The 14,123-nt window shown below is 42.6% G+C and overlaps 1 protein-coding gene across 1 annotated transcript in view; it reads left to right on the plus strand.

The window, feature by feature from the left end:
- Nucleotides 1-934: 934 nt before the first annotated feature.
- Xpnpep2 (X-prolyl aminopeptidase 2) overlaps nt 935-14,123 on the plus strand; it is a 36,203-nt gene continuing 23,014 nt past the window's right edge. The window contains exons 1-9 of the mRNA XM_021662896.2: nt 935-1,253; nt 4,230-4,303; nt 5,909-6,019; nt 7,608-7,671; nt 8,600-8,704; nt 8,955-9,041; nt 10,057-10,203; nt 13,109-13,210; nt 13,860-13,941. Of these exons, the coding sequence (XP_021518571.1) occupies nt 1,205-1,253; nt 4,230-4,303; nt 5,909-6,019; nt 7,608-7,671; nt 8,600-8,704; nt 8,955-9,041; nt 10,057-10,203; nt 13,109-13,210; nt 13,860-13,941 (821 nt within the window). The 5' untranslated portion in view covers nt 935-1,204. The remainder of the gene's footprint in view (nt 1,254-4,229; nt 4,304-5,908; nt 6,020-7,607; nt 7,672-8,599; nt 8,705-8,954; nt 9,042-10,056; nt 10,204-13,108; nt 13,211-13,859; nt 13,942-14,123) is intronic.

The raw sequence follows: 14,123 nt of genomic DNA on the forward strand, positions 1-14,123 counted from the left end.
AATTCAAGAGTACACTGGACTGGCCTTTTGATACAAAATCCCATATCAAATCTAATACTCATCACTTGAAAAAAATTCTTTCTAGGCTCTCAGGACCTCAAAGTACCTAGAGAGCTTTCCCTTGGAGCTGTGTTAGCATTGGTGTGGCGTGAAGCTCCTGATAGGGCAGAGGACAAGGAAGTGAGTATGTGCTTGTCTGCCAGCACACATGCAGAAGATCTCTGCTTCTGGCTTTCTTTTTCTCTCCCAGTGAGTTCTGTTGTGTAGGAATGAGCCCCGCTGCAGGGTGACCAAATCTCTTTTCTAGAAGCTGTGTCAAGGGCATTTCCAGTTTACTGTCTTCTCAGAGCTCTCAGACTTTTCCTTCTGGGTCTTTTTCTCACTTTAGACATCACTTGGCCCCTCCAGATCCTTTGGCCTTCAAAGGTATTCTAGATATCAAGGTCCCTAAGCAGCTTAGACTTTGCAAACCACAGAACATGCAGCTGAACGGGACTGTGAGATCCTAAGGGAAGGTCAGCCTGCATATTTTAGGATGGACTATTGGGGAAATTCATGCCAGTTGTAAGAAAGTAACCCCTCCCCCAGTTGCGATCAACCTCCCTGGGATGGCAGCACCTGGGAGGGGGGAAGAGAACAATCATTCACTGGCCTTTCTTTCTTTCTTTCTTTCTTTCTTTCTTTCTTTCTTTCTTTCTTTCTTTCTTATTTTTTGACACAGGAGGACTTAGAGGAGGAGCAGAAGTAAGAGCAAATATCCATCTCAAAGCAAAAGCAGGGCTGTACCCTGCGCCTGACGTGAAGGAGATAATGAGAAACAGCTTGGTGGAGGGTGGAGAACAGAATTCAGGAACTGCTGGGATAGGGCTGCTGAAGAGGGGGCTGGAAGAGGCTGGCTGATTGATACCAGCTGTTGTTTCTCAATCCCAGAGATCTTTGGACTCTGCCTTGGGGCAGGCTCACGCCCTATTCCAAACCACAAGAAACCAGCACAGGCAGGTTGCTTTGGCAGCCTGAAACTCCTTTGCCCACTCACTGTGGCTTCTCAGACTCTGAAATAAAAGATTAGAGGAGGCTCGTCTTCTAGCAGCAAGACACAACCGTCAAACTTATCTGTTCCTGCCCAGGAAAGGCCTGGAGGAAGAGGCCACCAAACAACTCAGTCTTCTCCCCAGTGCATTGACTGCCAGCATCTGGAGACCCAATGGCCCAAGCCTACTGGTACCACTACCCCTGGCTTGTTCTCCTCTGCGGTATGTGCACCCCAGCCTCTCCTGGCAGACAGCTTTGATCTTTCTCTCCAGGCTCAGAAAAGTTTAGAGTAAGGGCTAGGACCCAGGTTCTCTCTTTTGTCTTTGTCACCCTGTCTTTTAGAAAGGGCCCCTGCCAGGGGCCTTCGTGACTTGGATCAAATCTAGTTTGGCCCCTTTCCATCCCATGACAAAACTATTGCATCACTTGTCAGTTTGCAGGCTCTCTTTAAGATGACTGCAGGAAGGGCTTTGCAGAAGGGAGCCAGGTGGGGCACATGCACAACACAGTCTGCTAGAGATGTACAGTCAGTGAGGACTGGAGGACTTGCTTCCCAGAAAGTTACTAAGAGGACTCCTTAAGGGTTCAAAGGTGGAGAATTATTGCTAAACTAATTTAACAGGATTCTCGCTGAAGGCAAGCCGGGGTAATAAGGTATCAGGGGAGGGGGATAAGAAATCTGATCCACTCTTGGAGGTGATCAAATACTGAAGGCTGGAGGTTTTCTCTAAAAAAACTTAGAAGAATTTTTGCTAGGACAATAAAGACCTGACAGACAGGGCAGGTACAAAAGGTCAGTGTTGAGGTCTTGTCAAGAAAAGAGATCAAGGGAAAAAAATGTTATATCACCTCTATGGTGCCCTGTTTGCTTTCTACGAGGTACCCAGTTCAGCCTCCCACCCCCTATCCCTGGTCATTGTTCTCTGACAGCAGGACCTGCTCATTAATTCAGCATCCAGTTACCTCCTTGGAACCACCTCTGTGCCAGAGAACACTCAGAGAGTGATAGATGCTGGTGTACAAAGGGACATGGATTAGCTAAGTCACACTTCCTATGTTGGCATCTTAGTACTGCCATTTTGCTAGACAGCTGCTCCTACAGAATTGGAGGTTTATTTTCTTGCATTAAAAGTATGGATATCATCGCTCCTTTGAATTTATGAGGCCAAATCATTAAAGGGAGGCATTCCTGATCTTACAGCCCAGCTATTTTTCTTCTGTTTCTCAAGCCACTGATAAGGTAGAAGTATGGAAACTCCCTGTACTCAGTCCTCCACAACCCCCCAGGGAAATATGCACCCTAAGTTTAAAGAGGTGAAGAGAGGGACTAACTATAAGAGATTACTGGACTTTCAGGTCAGGAAGGATTTCTAATCTGAGTATCTTTTTACACAGGCCCAGAGTTAAGGGAACATATCCTAGTGCGTGGCACACAGTAAGAACTTAAAAAATTGTTCAGTGCAAGAAAATTTGAACACAGGGAACTTCCCAGAGACTCATACTCCAACCAAGGACTATTCATGAAGATAACCCAGAACCCCTGCACAGATGTAGCCCAGGGCAGTTCAGAGTCCAATTGGGTTACATAGTAATGTGAAGAGGGACTGCCTCTGACATAATCTGATTGGTCTGCTCTTTGATCACCTCCCCCTGGGGGGGAGCAACCTTACCAGGCCATAGTAGAGGACAATGCAGCCACTTTTGATGTGAACTGATAGACTAAGATCAGGAAGGAGAGGAGAACCTCCCCTATCAGTGGACTTGGGGAGTGGCATGCATGCAGAGGGAGGAGGGAGGGTGGGATTGGGAGGAGAGGAGGGAGGGCCTTATGGGGGGATGCAGAATGAATAAAGTGTAATTGATGAAAAATTAAAAAAAAAAAGAAAAAAAATTGTTCAGTGAATATTGGGTTGCTTTCTTAGAATCATACAAAATTAAGTACAAAGCCCAAACTGGAAACTAGACCTCTGTATACTGTGTAACTTTTGTAACCCTTTCCCATTTCCTGGACTACTTCCTATGCTTAGCCTAATGAAAAGATGGAAAGAAAACCCTTGTTTCTTTTTACATTTTTTAAAAGCATACAAATGCTTTACCACTGAGCCATGCCACCAACACCACCCTCCTTAGATGGCCTGGGTTCAGATCTCCATCGAACCACTGACTCCCTGTGGCAAAACCTGGGCAAATTATCAAACCTACATGGACCTTGGCTTCTTCCATTATAGCAAGTGAATAACCATACATTTCTCACAGGGTTGTCACAAATATCAGAGGAGATACAGTTGTAGCCAATTGACAGTGGGCTGCATTCTGTGAAATAGTGGTAATTAGTCAAGATTTTCGTTGCACAACAACAGGTGCAACAGGTACTTATAGAAACCTAATGTGGCTAATAGTATTATTAGACTATATAATAATATGGGGTCATTGTTATATATCAGCTCTTAGTTGACCTTAATAGTGGCATGTGGCACATGACTATACAGCAGTTATATTACTGAGCTCATTTTTATTTTGTTCTGTATTATCTTTTTGAGATGAGGTAATATGTAGATCGGGCTGGCTCCAAACTTGCAACACAGCCAAAGAAAATCTTACATTACTGCCTCTTCCCACCACTGATAATATAGGTATGCAGTACTATGATCAGCTGTAAATTACTGACTTCCATATCTGAAACCTTTCCCCACCAGGTAATGATGTTGAACTACAGTTGCTGTTTTATGTTTAATTAAAGCCTAGAATAGTAAGCAGAGACTTAGACTGTAAGAAAAGGTAGGAGGGACCTTTGAATTTGAACACATCTCTCTCTCTCTCTCTCTCTCTCTCTCTCACACACACACACACACACACACACACACATACACCTTTGATTTGAAATTTTAATTTATACCGTTTCTTTTCCACTTTACTAGTCCCTAAAAAGACAGGATTAGATTATAAGGGGAAAAATAATGTGATGAACACTAAAACCCGACCAGAAGTAGAAATCACTTGTCAATGACTGTGACCCAAGGTGTCATCCAGTTCATCCTGATTTCCCATGAAATGTGATCAATTTCAGTCTCAAATAGAGTTGGCCAGCATGGTATGTTTAAAGGATACAGGTCCTACAGGCTGAGGGAAGATGTCCATTCACTCCGTGAGGGCTCTTTGGTCCCCAAATAACCCTAAGTTTGTCTCCCATTTCCTAGCATGTGCCTGGAGTTACCCAAAGCCTATGTACCTTGGAAGAGAAGATGTGAGAAACTGTTCAACCAACCCCCCGGTGAGGCTTTGACCCCACCCCACATGACTCTCTTACCCATCATTCTCTCCATTCCCTATTAGCCCAGCTACTGGCCTTTTCTCCTACTAGCTTTCTTCTAATTTCTCCCCTCTTTCGCCCTTGTTTCTTTTTAAAGTGCAACAGTAGCAGCTCAGGTAACTAACATATCCACTATGGGTGCTCCATTCCTCAGCCCCACTCATTTCCACAACTTGCTGGGGCTGGGAAGCTTCCAGGGGGAGAAAGACAGAGAAGGTGGGTGATGAAAGAGACTGCTAGCAGGTGGTTAATTGAGGCTAGGCAGGGGTAAAGAACGAAATGGAAGAAATGAAAACAGAAATTCTAAACTCTAGGGCGGTACTTCTCAACCTGTTGGTTGCAACCATTGGAAAGCACGTGTTTCTGATGGTCTTAGGAACTGAGACACTACTCAGTAGCAAAATCACAGTTATGAAATAGCAACAAAACAAATTAGAGGGTTCCTGAGACCATTGGAAATACATTTTTTTCTGATGGTCACACCCAACAGGTTAAGAAGCACTGTTCTAGAGGGAAACTGCAAAGAGGAAAGCGCAAAGGGATAAAAGGAGTCAGCCAGTGAGTGAGCTGGAAGGTCTAGGTGAAAGGTAAAAGGAGGTCAGAGGTTGGCAAATGGGAGACAAAGGAAAGAAGGTGGCTAGCTTCACAGCTAGACTCTAGAATGATTGTTCCCACAACTACAAAGAGTAAATATCTCTGAGTAAGGTTGGGTACCAACATGTGAAGAGGTAGACAAGCCCCAGTCATAGTCTGAGCCACAGGATAAACAGAATATCTGTATGCAATGCCAACTTTATAGGACCACTAGGGCCAGCAAATGGATGAGCAAGCCCACAACATCTCCATATTCAAACAAATCTGGATTTCTTACCGAAGAGAATGCAATGCAACCAAACCAACAAACAGGAAAAAAACAAACAAACATGTTTTTCAGTTGAAAGATAAAAGATCTCCTAAAGAGATATTTGGCTTGAAGAGGATCTTTCTGGGAGATGTTGTAAATGCAGGGGTATACTCTCCAGTACCATTTGGGGTTAGTGGGTGACTTCTGGAAAAGTAGCATGGCTGGATATGAAAAACAGTATACTTGATTACATTTAAATTTCAGGTGATAATATTTTGGTATTAAAGTATGCCCCCCAAATAGTACATGGGACATATTTATATTAAAGTATGACCCCATGCTTAATGGAAAGTCAAATCTAACTAGACAGGTGGCCCATATTTGTTTATTAAATCAGGCAACTATATTCTCAAGATATCCCCCAGAGCGTCTGCCCATAGCCTGGCCTGAGACCAGGGATGAAACCCCTGTAGTTTTCATCTATACATCCAATGGACATTCAGGTCCAGAGTCTTTCTTCAAATTCTGTAATACCTCCAACTCTAGGTATCTTAGGCTTTTAAATTTAGACTAACAAATACTATTAGCAGCTACCACATTACTCTTAAATACAGCCTAAATTCACCCTCAGGGAAATCTGGGGGCTTCTCTGGAAGCAAAGTCCCTTATATCGTTTTCTCTCAGCAATGCTTATGTTTGGGTGTCTTCCTGTTATTTGTCAGCACCTGCCAGTTACTGCAGTCAATACAACAATGCGGCTAGCAGCCCTCCGCCAGCAAATGAAGGCCTGGAATCTCTCTGCCTACATCATCCCAGACACGGATGCACACATGGTAAGGACCAGCTCTGTTTTCTCTCATCCTCTCCCTCACTTACGGTTGTTGGCCTCTAAACACAAGCCACAAATACGAGCCTGGTAACACTTGGAAACTGAAGACAGAGAAAACATTTCATAGTGAAAAGGATGAAAATGGAAAGCTCACATACACTATCCTAAGGTCAACTGAATGAACATACCTCTTTACATTAGAGGAAAAACATGGCCAAGTTTTCTTGACCTCTAGAAAAAAACATCATAACAACTTTGCTACTAGGGAGATGGCTCAGTGGGTAATGGCATTTGCCACCAAGTCTGATAACCTGAGTTCAATCTTTAGAAAACCATGAAGAAGAAGGAGAGAGCCAACTGCAACATGTTTTTCTCTAACCTCCACACACACATACAGACACACACACATACACACACACACACACACACACACACACACACACTAAATGTAAAATATTAAAACAACTTCAGAAGAGATTTTGACCAATCCCTTGATGACAACTCCAGAATGTTTAGGGTATCACTGGAAATGACTCTGGAAGAATTCTAAGCTCCTTCCTTATCCAGTTCATCTCAGACCCTGAGAGCAGTGAGATGATCCAAAGTGCTAGACTATAAAAGCATGGGAAGCAGACTGAGGGGAGAGAACAGATAGAAAACAAGGTGACCATCTTGTGTAAGAACTACTTTCCTCCAAATAGTAGTCTGGCCTACCTAGCCTATCTTTTTCCAAAGCCTCTACCTCATCCAGCAACTCACAGCAACCCAGCTAGAAGAAAAGGCATTTTCAAAATTAGTGTATCTGATTCAATTAATCTCTAACCTGCTGTAGATGCTTAAGAACTTTGACTAAGTATCAAGCTCCTTTCAGCAAAGACAACAATTATAAGTATTCAAGAGTTATGAGAACCAACAAAGTCATCTTCTGGTATTTACTATTCAATAGAATGATGTTTCAACTGCCTTATATAAAATGACATAATGTTTACATATAATCAATACATATTTTTCTATGTGCTTTAAATCATCTCTAGAAAGTTTATAATACCTAGCATAATATAAATGCTTTGTAAATGTTACCACACTCTTCTGCTTAGGGAATAATGACAATAAAATATCTATATATACTAAATACAATACCATTTTCTAATATTTTTGACCAAGGCCAAGGTTAATAGAAGTTACAGATACATGGATATGAATGTGTAACTGGGCAGTAGTGTTTAAAGCCCTGTGCAGAAGTTATTTATGAAGTATCCAATACAGTGTGATAGATTGGTAAAGAAGACATAATATTTAAGGGGAATACCAAAAGGCATGGCCTAAGACCATACTGAATTTGCATTATGACCATGGTGGTAAATTTTGCAGAACAATCTGGTGTAACCAAGTCCAGTGCCAGACTGGCTTTACACACCAAGAGACACAGTTTTTCAAAGGTAGAAAAGATAGCATGCTAAAGGAGTTACAGAGACTTCCAGAAAGAAATAGCTGGTGCGGCAAGACAAGAAAAATCCAAAATGTAGCTGGGGTCTTCCACTTGGCCTCTGATTCAATGAACAAGATTAATGATGATATTATTGATTTCCTAGAGTGAGTATATTGGCAAACATGATGAGAGGCGTGCATGGATTTCAGGCTTCACGGGAACTGCAGGTAAGAACTACAGTTGGTAGACCTGAACTGGTTATAGAGGACCTGGGTTGGCCAGTTTCTCAGCAGACAAGACCACAGGCTGATATTCATTCTCCTTCTCCCCACACGAATAAACCCAGCATGTTCCCCAGGTCAAATATCTCATACCCCACTGACCACTCTTCTGCACAGCTTCCTTCCATGCTTTGCTGTTTCTGCCACAGCCAGCCCCAGCAGAGCACTCCTTGTACCTGGTTTCTAAGCAATTGCTACTTCTACCTCTATTGACAAAACAGATCTTTTTGCTCTTCATTTTACATAATAGCTCATTTAGGGATAAAGTTTTACTTTGTAGGATCTTTATATAGACAACATCACTCTACATGGCCAAATAAGACATAAACATGGCTATTAATGATGTCTTGTGTTGTTTCTAAATGGCCCTTACCTTGATCTTGTTCCCTTAATTGAAAGACAGCTTCCTTTGTTGATCCTCACACAATTCTTCCTGAGTCTCCAGGAGATCTGCCTCCCCCATTGTGACTCTCTCTTCCACAGTTGATGTATCTGTCTATCCCATCAACCCTCAAGTAGGTACCTAGTTGGATGTTTTATCAGCCCTCATCTTTCCTGACAACAACCACATGCAGCATTACCTCCTTTGGACTGGCAGAAGCCAACCACATTCTTTTCCTATTAAATGTTCTAAAGGCCCTTCTTCAATAGGTACCTACAGTTCAAAGCAGAGATGGTTTGCCCAATGAGCGCTCTTTGTAGTTTCCCCTAAGAATGACTTTAACATCTCCTACCTCTCTTCCTTCCAATGGAGTAGAGAAGCTCATTCTAGAGGCCTTTGTGACAGAGCCAATATGTCGTGGCACATCCAACAAAGTCGTGTTCCTCACTTTCATCTTTATCTGCATCTCTAGACTTCTCTGTTCTGCTATAGGTACTGCTGTGGTGACCATGGGGAAAGCAGCTGTCTGGACCGATAGTCGTTACTGGACTCAGGCTGAGAGGCAGATGGACTGCAACTGGGAACTCCATAAGGAAGGTAGAAGGCCCACATGGATCCCCCCACCCCAAGCCCTAGATCCTAGACTAGGTTTGGGGAAATACAGGTGAGTGTGTGTCTATAAGGCCAAGCTTGGCCTCTATGGGATGTTCAGGGAATCTGAGGGCATCTCTGTTCTTTGAGGCAGATAGAAAGAACACATGTGGCAGGATTATCACAGACAAAAGTCTGGCTGTGGGGTCTGACGCTGGTCTGGGAAGTGACTTTTGTGTTCCCTCCCATCTTTCAGTTGGTGTTCGTTGGATTGTCAGCTGGATCCTTGCTGAAGTGCCTGATGGAGGGCACGTGGGCTTCGACCCCTTCCTCTTCTCTGTTGGTATGTTCTTCTCTCAGTCCCTGGATTTATGTGAACTGCCAAGGAGGGTGGCTCAGCCTCTTGGGAAGCACATAAATGTATTTATTTAGGAAGAGGGGCAGTGTGATCACAGGGTATCTTGAAGTTGTGGCTGTAGAAATAGTTTATAACAAAGAGATCTTCACAAGTTATGCGAATAAAATGTTAAAAGAACTAATACAACCTTTAAGAAAAAAAGCAATGAATGCAAAAAACCAACCTAGAAGACTTGGAATAATTAAGACCTAGTGGATAAATAGGTCTGGGATGTCCTTGACCTCAGAACCATCCTCTGGGTCCTGGGAGTCTACAAACTATGGTACTTAGGATCTTTTAAAAAACATTTTTTCTGAAAGGTAGTATAAAAGGATCAAAACTGTAAAGAGGACCTTTGAGCAAAACATGGTCCTGGAACATAGAGCTCCCCAAGTTCTGACAGCTGGATAACCCATGCCATCGAAGATAGACTTCATGAATATGCATTGAAAGACTCCTTCTTCCAAACTAACCTTTTTGTTGGCCCATCCAATGCCAAGAACATCACCCTTCCTCTGAATGGTGATATTATACCCTAAGAAAAAAATGATTTCTACCTCAGAAGGACCTTCCCCAATCACTGACACTTTAAAAAGAGCAGATCATAGTCAGTGGTATAGTACAGTGGCAGAGTGCTTGCCTGACATCCACAAGGTCCTAAGTTCAATCACTAATACTGAGGCAGAGAGTGTGGCCTAGAAGAACAAGATTACCTAGTTGACAGCGGACAGCATTGGGGTGGGATAGGATGATGAAGTTTGGAAAGCAAAGAAAGACAGATAGAAGATGTGCTGTGAAGGAGAGTTGTGCATTTCAGAGGGCCGGAGCCTCGGGAAGGCTTTGGGCAGCTGAAGCCACAGGAACCAGCAAAGGCAAGACTACAAGGACCAACTTTGCCTAGATTAGTTTTCCCTAATTTGTAAATGGACAAAGGGCAAGCGACTCCTTCCTTTCTCTGCAGATTCCTGGGAAGAGTACTCTCTGAAATTCCAAGGCTCCAACAAGCACCTGAAATCTATTACAACCAATCTTGTCGACCTGGTATGGGGATCAGAGAGGCCTCCAGTGCCAAACTCACCCATTTATGCCCTGCCAAAAGAATTTACAGGTGATTCCATTAACCTATTTTCATTTTCACTTTGTACAAACAATGGTCCTTACCGGTTGCTGCTGTTCTTTCCCTGAAAATGTCATTAACCAAGGCAACAAAGTAATGTTTGACAAACCACCTGAGGGTGGTTAAAATGTAGATCTCTCTCTCTCTCCCCCCCTCCCTCCTCACAGAGGAGTCCAAAGTTGCTCAGAGTATATTTAGAAATTGCAGAAATAAGCAGTATTAAGATTTGAAGAAAGAGTTAGCAGAAAGGGAGGGAACAAGAGAGAAGTTGGAACAACAACAACAACAAAACCCTTTCTTTAAAAAAAAATGTTTTCCATTGTACTTTTTTATATGTATGGATGTTTGTCCTACATGATGTCTGTGCATCAGGTGCATACAGTGCTTGAGGAGTCCAGAAAAGAGAATCGTATTTTCCTCGGACTGGAGTAACAGACAGTTGTAAGTTGCCATGTGGATACTGGGAATCAAACCTGCATTCTTTGGAAGAGAAACCCCGTGCTCTTAACTGCTGAGACATCGCTTTAGCCATTATCCCACTCTGTCCTCTCCCCCCAAAAAAATCTTTCTTAAGAGAGAAAGCTTAGTTGTTTATCTAGTATTGAAAACTGAGTCATTAGGCCCTTTTCTTCTGGTTCTACTCTAATGAGGAATTTAGATTTAGGACAGAGATGACTTGGACAGAAGTAAATGACTAAGTTTGGTGTCAGTCTGTGGCACAGAAGAGGGTTTGGGCTAGACCACAGAAGAAGGTTAACTGGACCCCAAAAATTCTAACATCTGAAACCATGACCTCACTGGCATCATCTTAGTCTGATAAAATATGTTTGCATTATGGTTCTTGTAAGCAAGAACTGAATCAGGGTCTTAGTTACTAACCTCTCTTACCTCCCTGGGAATTCTGAATGGGCCAGTGGAGTTGCAGTTCTTTGAGAAACTGTCACATTGAGCAATCTGAGCACCCCTTTCCACATACAAATCCACATATTATTTCTGATTTAGAAAGGGGTCAAGAAAGCAGGAGGGAAATTTCAAAATTTTGGCTATGATGAAACAAGTAGAAGTAGTGTACAATTTCTTTATCTGTTCCAATGAAACTTGAAGAGTCATTCTTTGTGTACCTTGACTTAGTTTTTAAGGAGACTGGTTATCTACAAGGATTTGATCATGAAAACCACTCATGTTACTCAAATATCAAAGGTCACCACTGTGCTGAGGAAAAATGAGGTTAAAATGGGAAAGGTGATTACCAAGGTTTGGGACAGGATTCACATGGATTTTGTTACTTCCCATAAGCTAAGAGATGCGGAGGTATCATTAGTCTTCAAAGAAAATCCATCTGGAATTGAAGCTCAGCCCAGAAGCCAAAGAACAGAAGTTCAGCTTTAAGATGCCTAGACAAGTAGAGGTTTTGAAGGTGGAGTGGAGGGGCAAAGGCAAAGGGTGGTATATGAGAGAAGCCAGACACTCACACGTCAGACTATGTGTGATTTTGTTTTCTCAAAATGGATCACATTTACACATCTTTCTTTTATGAGTTATAAGTTGTTGGGATTTTTTGTTTTGTTTTTGAGATAAGAGCTTATTCTGTAAGCCCAGCCTGACATAAACTTATTATATTGCCCAAACTGGCTTCAAACCCACACTAATCCTCTTGTTTCAGCCTCTCAAATCTTAGGATTAGAGGCATGAGCCATCATCCAAAGTAATATTCATGAATCTCAATCATAATTTTGAGTGAAAGGACCCAAAATTTATATGATTCCATTTATATGAAACACCCATCATTGGCAAATCCATAGAGAAAATATATTAGTGATTTCCTGGAGCTGGAAGGAGGGGCAATGGGGAGTGACTCCTTCATGGGTCTAAGGTTTCCTTTGGGAATGTTGAAAATGCTTTAGAATTAAATACTGGCAGTGGTTGCACAACACCATGAATGTACTGAAAGCCAGCTGAGTTGTGTACTTTATGAAGGCTTAATAAAATTTATCTTATGTCTGTTTCATCAGAATAAAATAAACGTAAAAAGTATATCATACCCAAAGCTTTTGGTTCTAGTCGAATAGTTTTACCAGTTTGCATAAAGTTTTAAAAAGCATTATAATTTCTGTATCTGGGCCCAAGTAGGAGTCCTAATGCTTATGACAGTCTGCCATTTATTTTCCTAGTACTGTCTAGAGAAAGACTTTATATGCCTTGCAGGAGGCAGGAATAAGAGATGAAATTTTAACTCCTGGAACCCAGATACATGCATGCTAGGTAGGAAAATACTGGACAAGGCTTAAATAACACTTAGATGCCTGAGTGCTAGAGTTACTGCAGAGGAGAGTTAAACACAGTCCTGGTCCTCTCTCTTGCCTATCTAGAGTAGCTCTTCTGTTCTTTTTACATGTTTATTAACAGGTCAGAAAAAGCAATATGAGACTTAGCAAGTGCCTTTTTCTATGGCTTTACAAATGTCAGTCCATTTGATCTTTGTAGCAAACCTATTGAGGTAGATGCTACTGTTACAATCCATCCTCATCTAACAGATGTGCAAAATAGGACACAGAGATGTCAAGTAATTTGACCAATATCACACCCAGTTACTAATGGGAGGACTATGGTTGGAGCCTCGTCTGGGTCCATGGCCAAAGACATTAATAATACAAGTCAGATATTGTTTGAAGATAGAGATAGAATTCTACTGCATTTGGAAACATAGAGGACTGGAGTAGTTCACACATAGAGCACTTGCCCAATGGTCAAGGCCATTGGTTTCATCTACTTAACTAAAAATGAAGGAAAACTACTACCTGTGGAGAGTTTTCAAGGAGCCCTGTGCCAAAGACCAGGTGTGCCACTCATGTTTTTGTTTGTTTGTTTGTTTATTTTTGGTTCCTTTGCTTCTTAGGGAGCACTTGGCAGGAAAAAGTATCCACCATCCGAAACCATATGCAGAAGCACACCATGGCTCCAACTGGTCTCCTTCTATCAGCACTTGATGAGACAGCCTGTGAGTAGGGATTTGTGAACAGACATGGGTCCAGTAGTCCCAGGCCTCCTGCGCCTTACAGCATACAGCTCTTCTGAAAATGACATGTTCACCAGATCCTATAAGCTCCACAGCCATGGCCTGTGGGAACCCAGAGGGGGAAGAGAGCAGCTGCTCAAGGCTACAGAATAAGGAAGCCAGGGAGCTCCAAGCAAATGGGCAAGCCCACAGGCCACCTGAGAAATGTGCTGGCCAGAGCACAGAGAAATTATGACTCATTAGGGGAAAGAAGGGCAACAAAGCCACCAGCAGCCTTGGCTGTCATCCAAGCCACTCAAAGTCCCAGCTTTAACATCCAGAGTAACTGTATTCTGTCCTCACATGGCTGAGGACTTTCTGCCCACTTCCTACGGCTGGACTTCAGACATTTGGAGGATCTACCAATACTGTGTGCTAAATGTCACCTATCTACATTTTATGGGCGAGAAATCCATAGCTTTCTTCAGTAGCTCAATGATCTCTGTGAAGATTGAGAACCACTCAGGGACAGATACCAGAAGCTGCTGTCAGTAATAACCTTGAAGCCCAAACTAATAGTGAAGCATAGGTGTCAAAAATGCCTTCCCCTATGCAAGATGGCCTCAAAAAGTCCCATCAATTCTTTTTCCAGGGCTCTTCAATCTTCGCAGCAGTGATATCCCTTATAACCCCTTCTTCTACTCCTACACACTGCTCACGAAGTCTTCTATCAGGTAAAGCTTCTCCTTGGTTCACTGTTGTGAATTTCTTCTAATGTCCACTCTATCCTGTACCGTTAACATCACAATCTTTAGGGTGCTCATGAGTTTGGGTGCCTACCACAGCAGACTTCTCTAGGAGACCCCCTACTCTCTGTGCCTAATCCATTGACTTCTGGTCCCAGTGAACCCCTGTG

This window comes from Meriones unguiculatus, chromosome X, assembly GCF_030254825.1.
Source record: "Meriones unguiculatus strain TT.TT164.6M chromosome X, Bangor_MerUng_6.1, whole genome shotgun sequence".
In the NCBI taxonomy this organism is placed as follows: Eukaryota; Metazoa; Chordata; class Mammalia; order Rodentia; family Muridae; genus Meriones; species Meriones unguiculatus.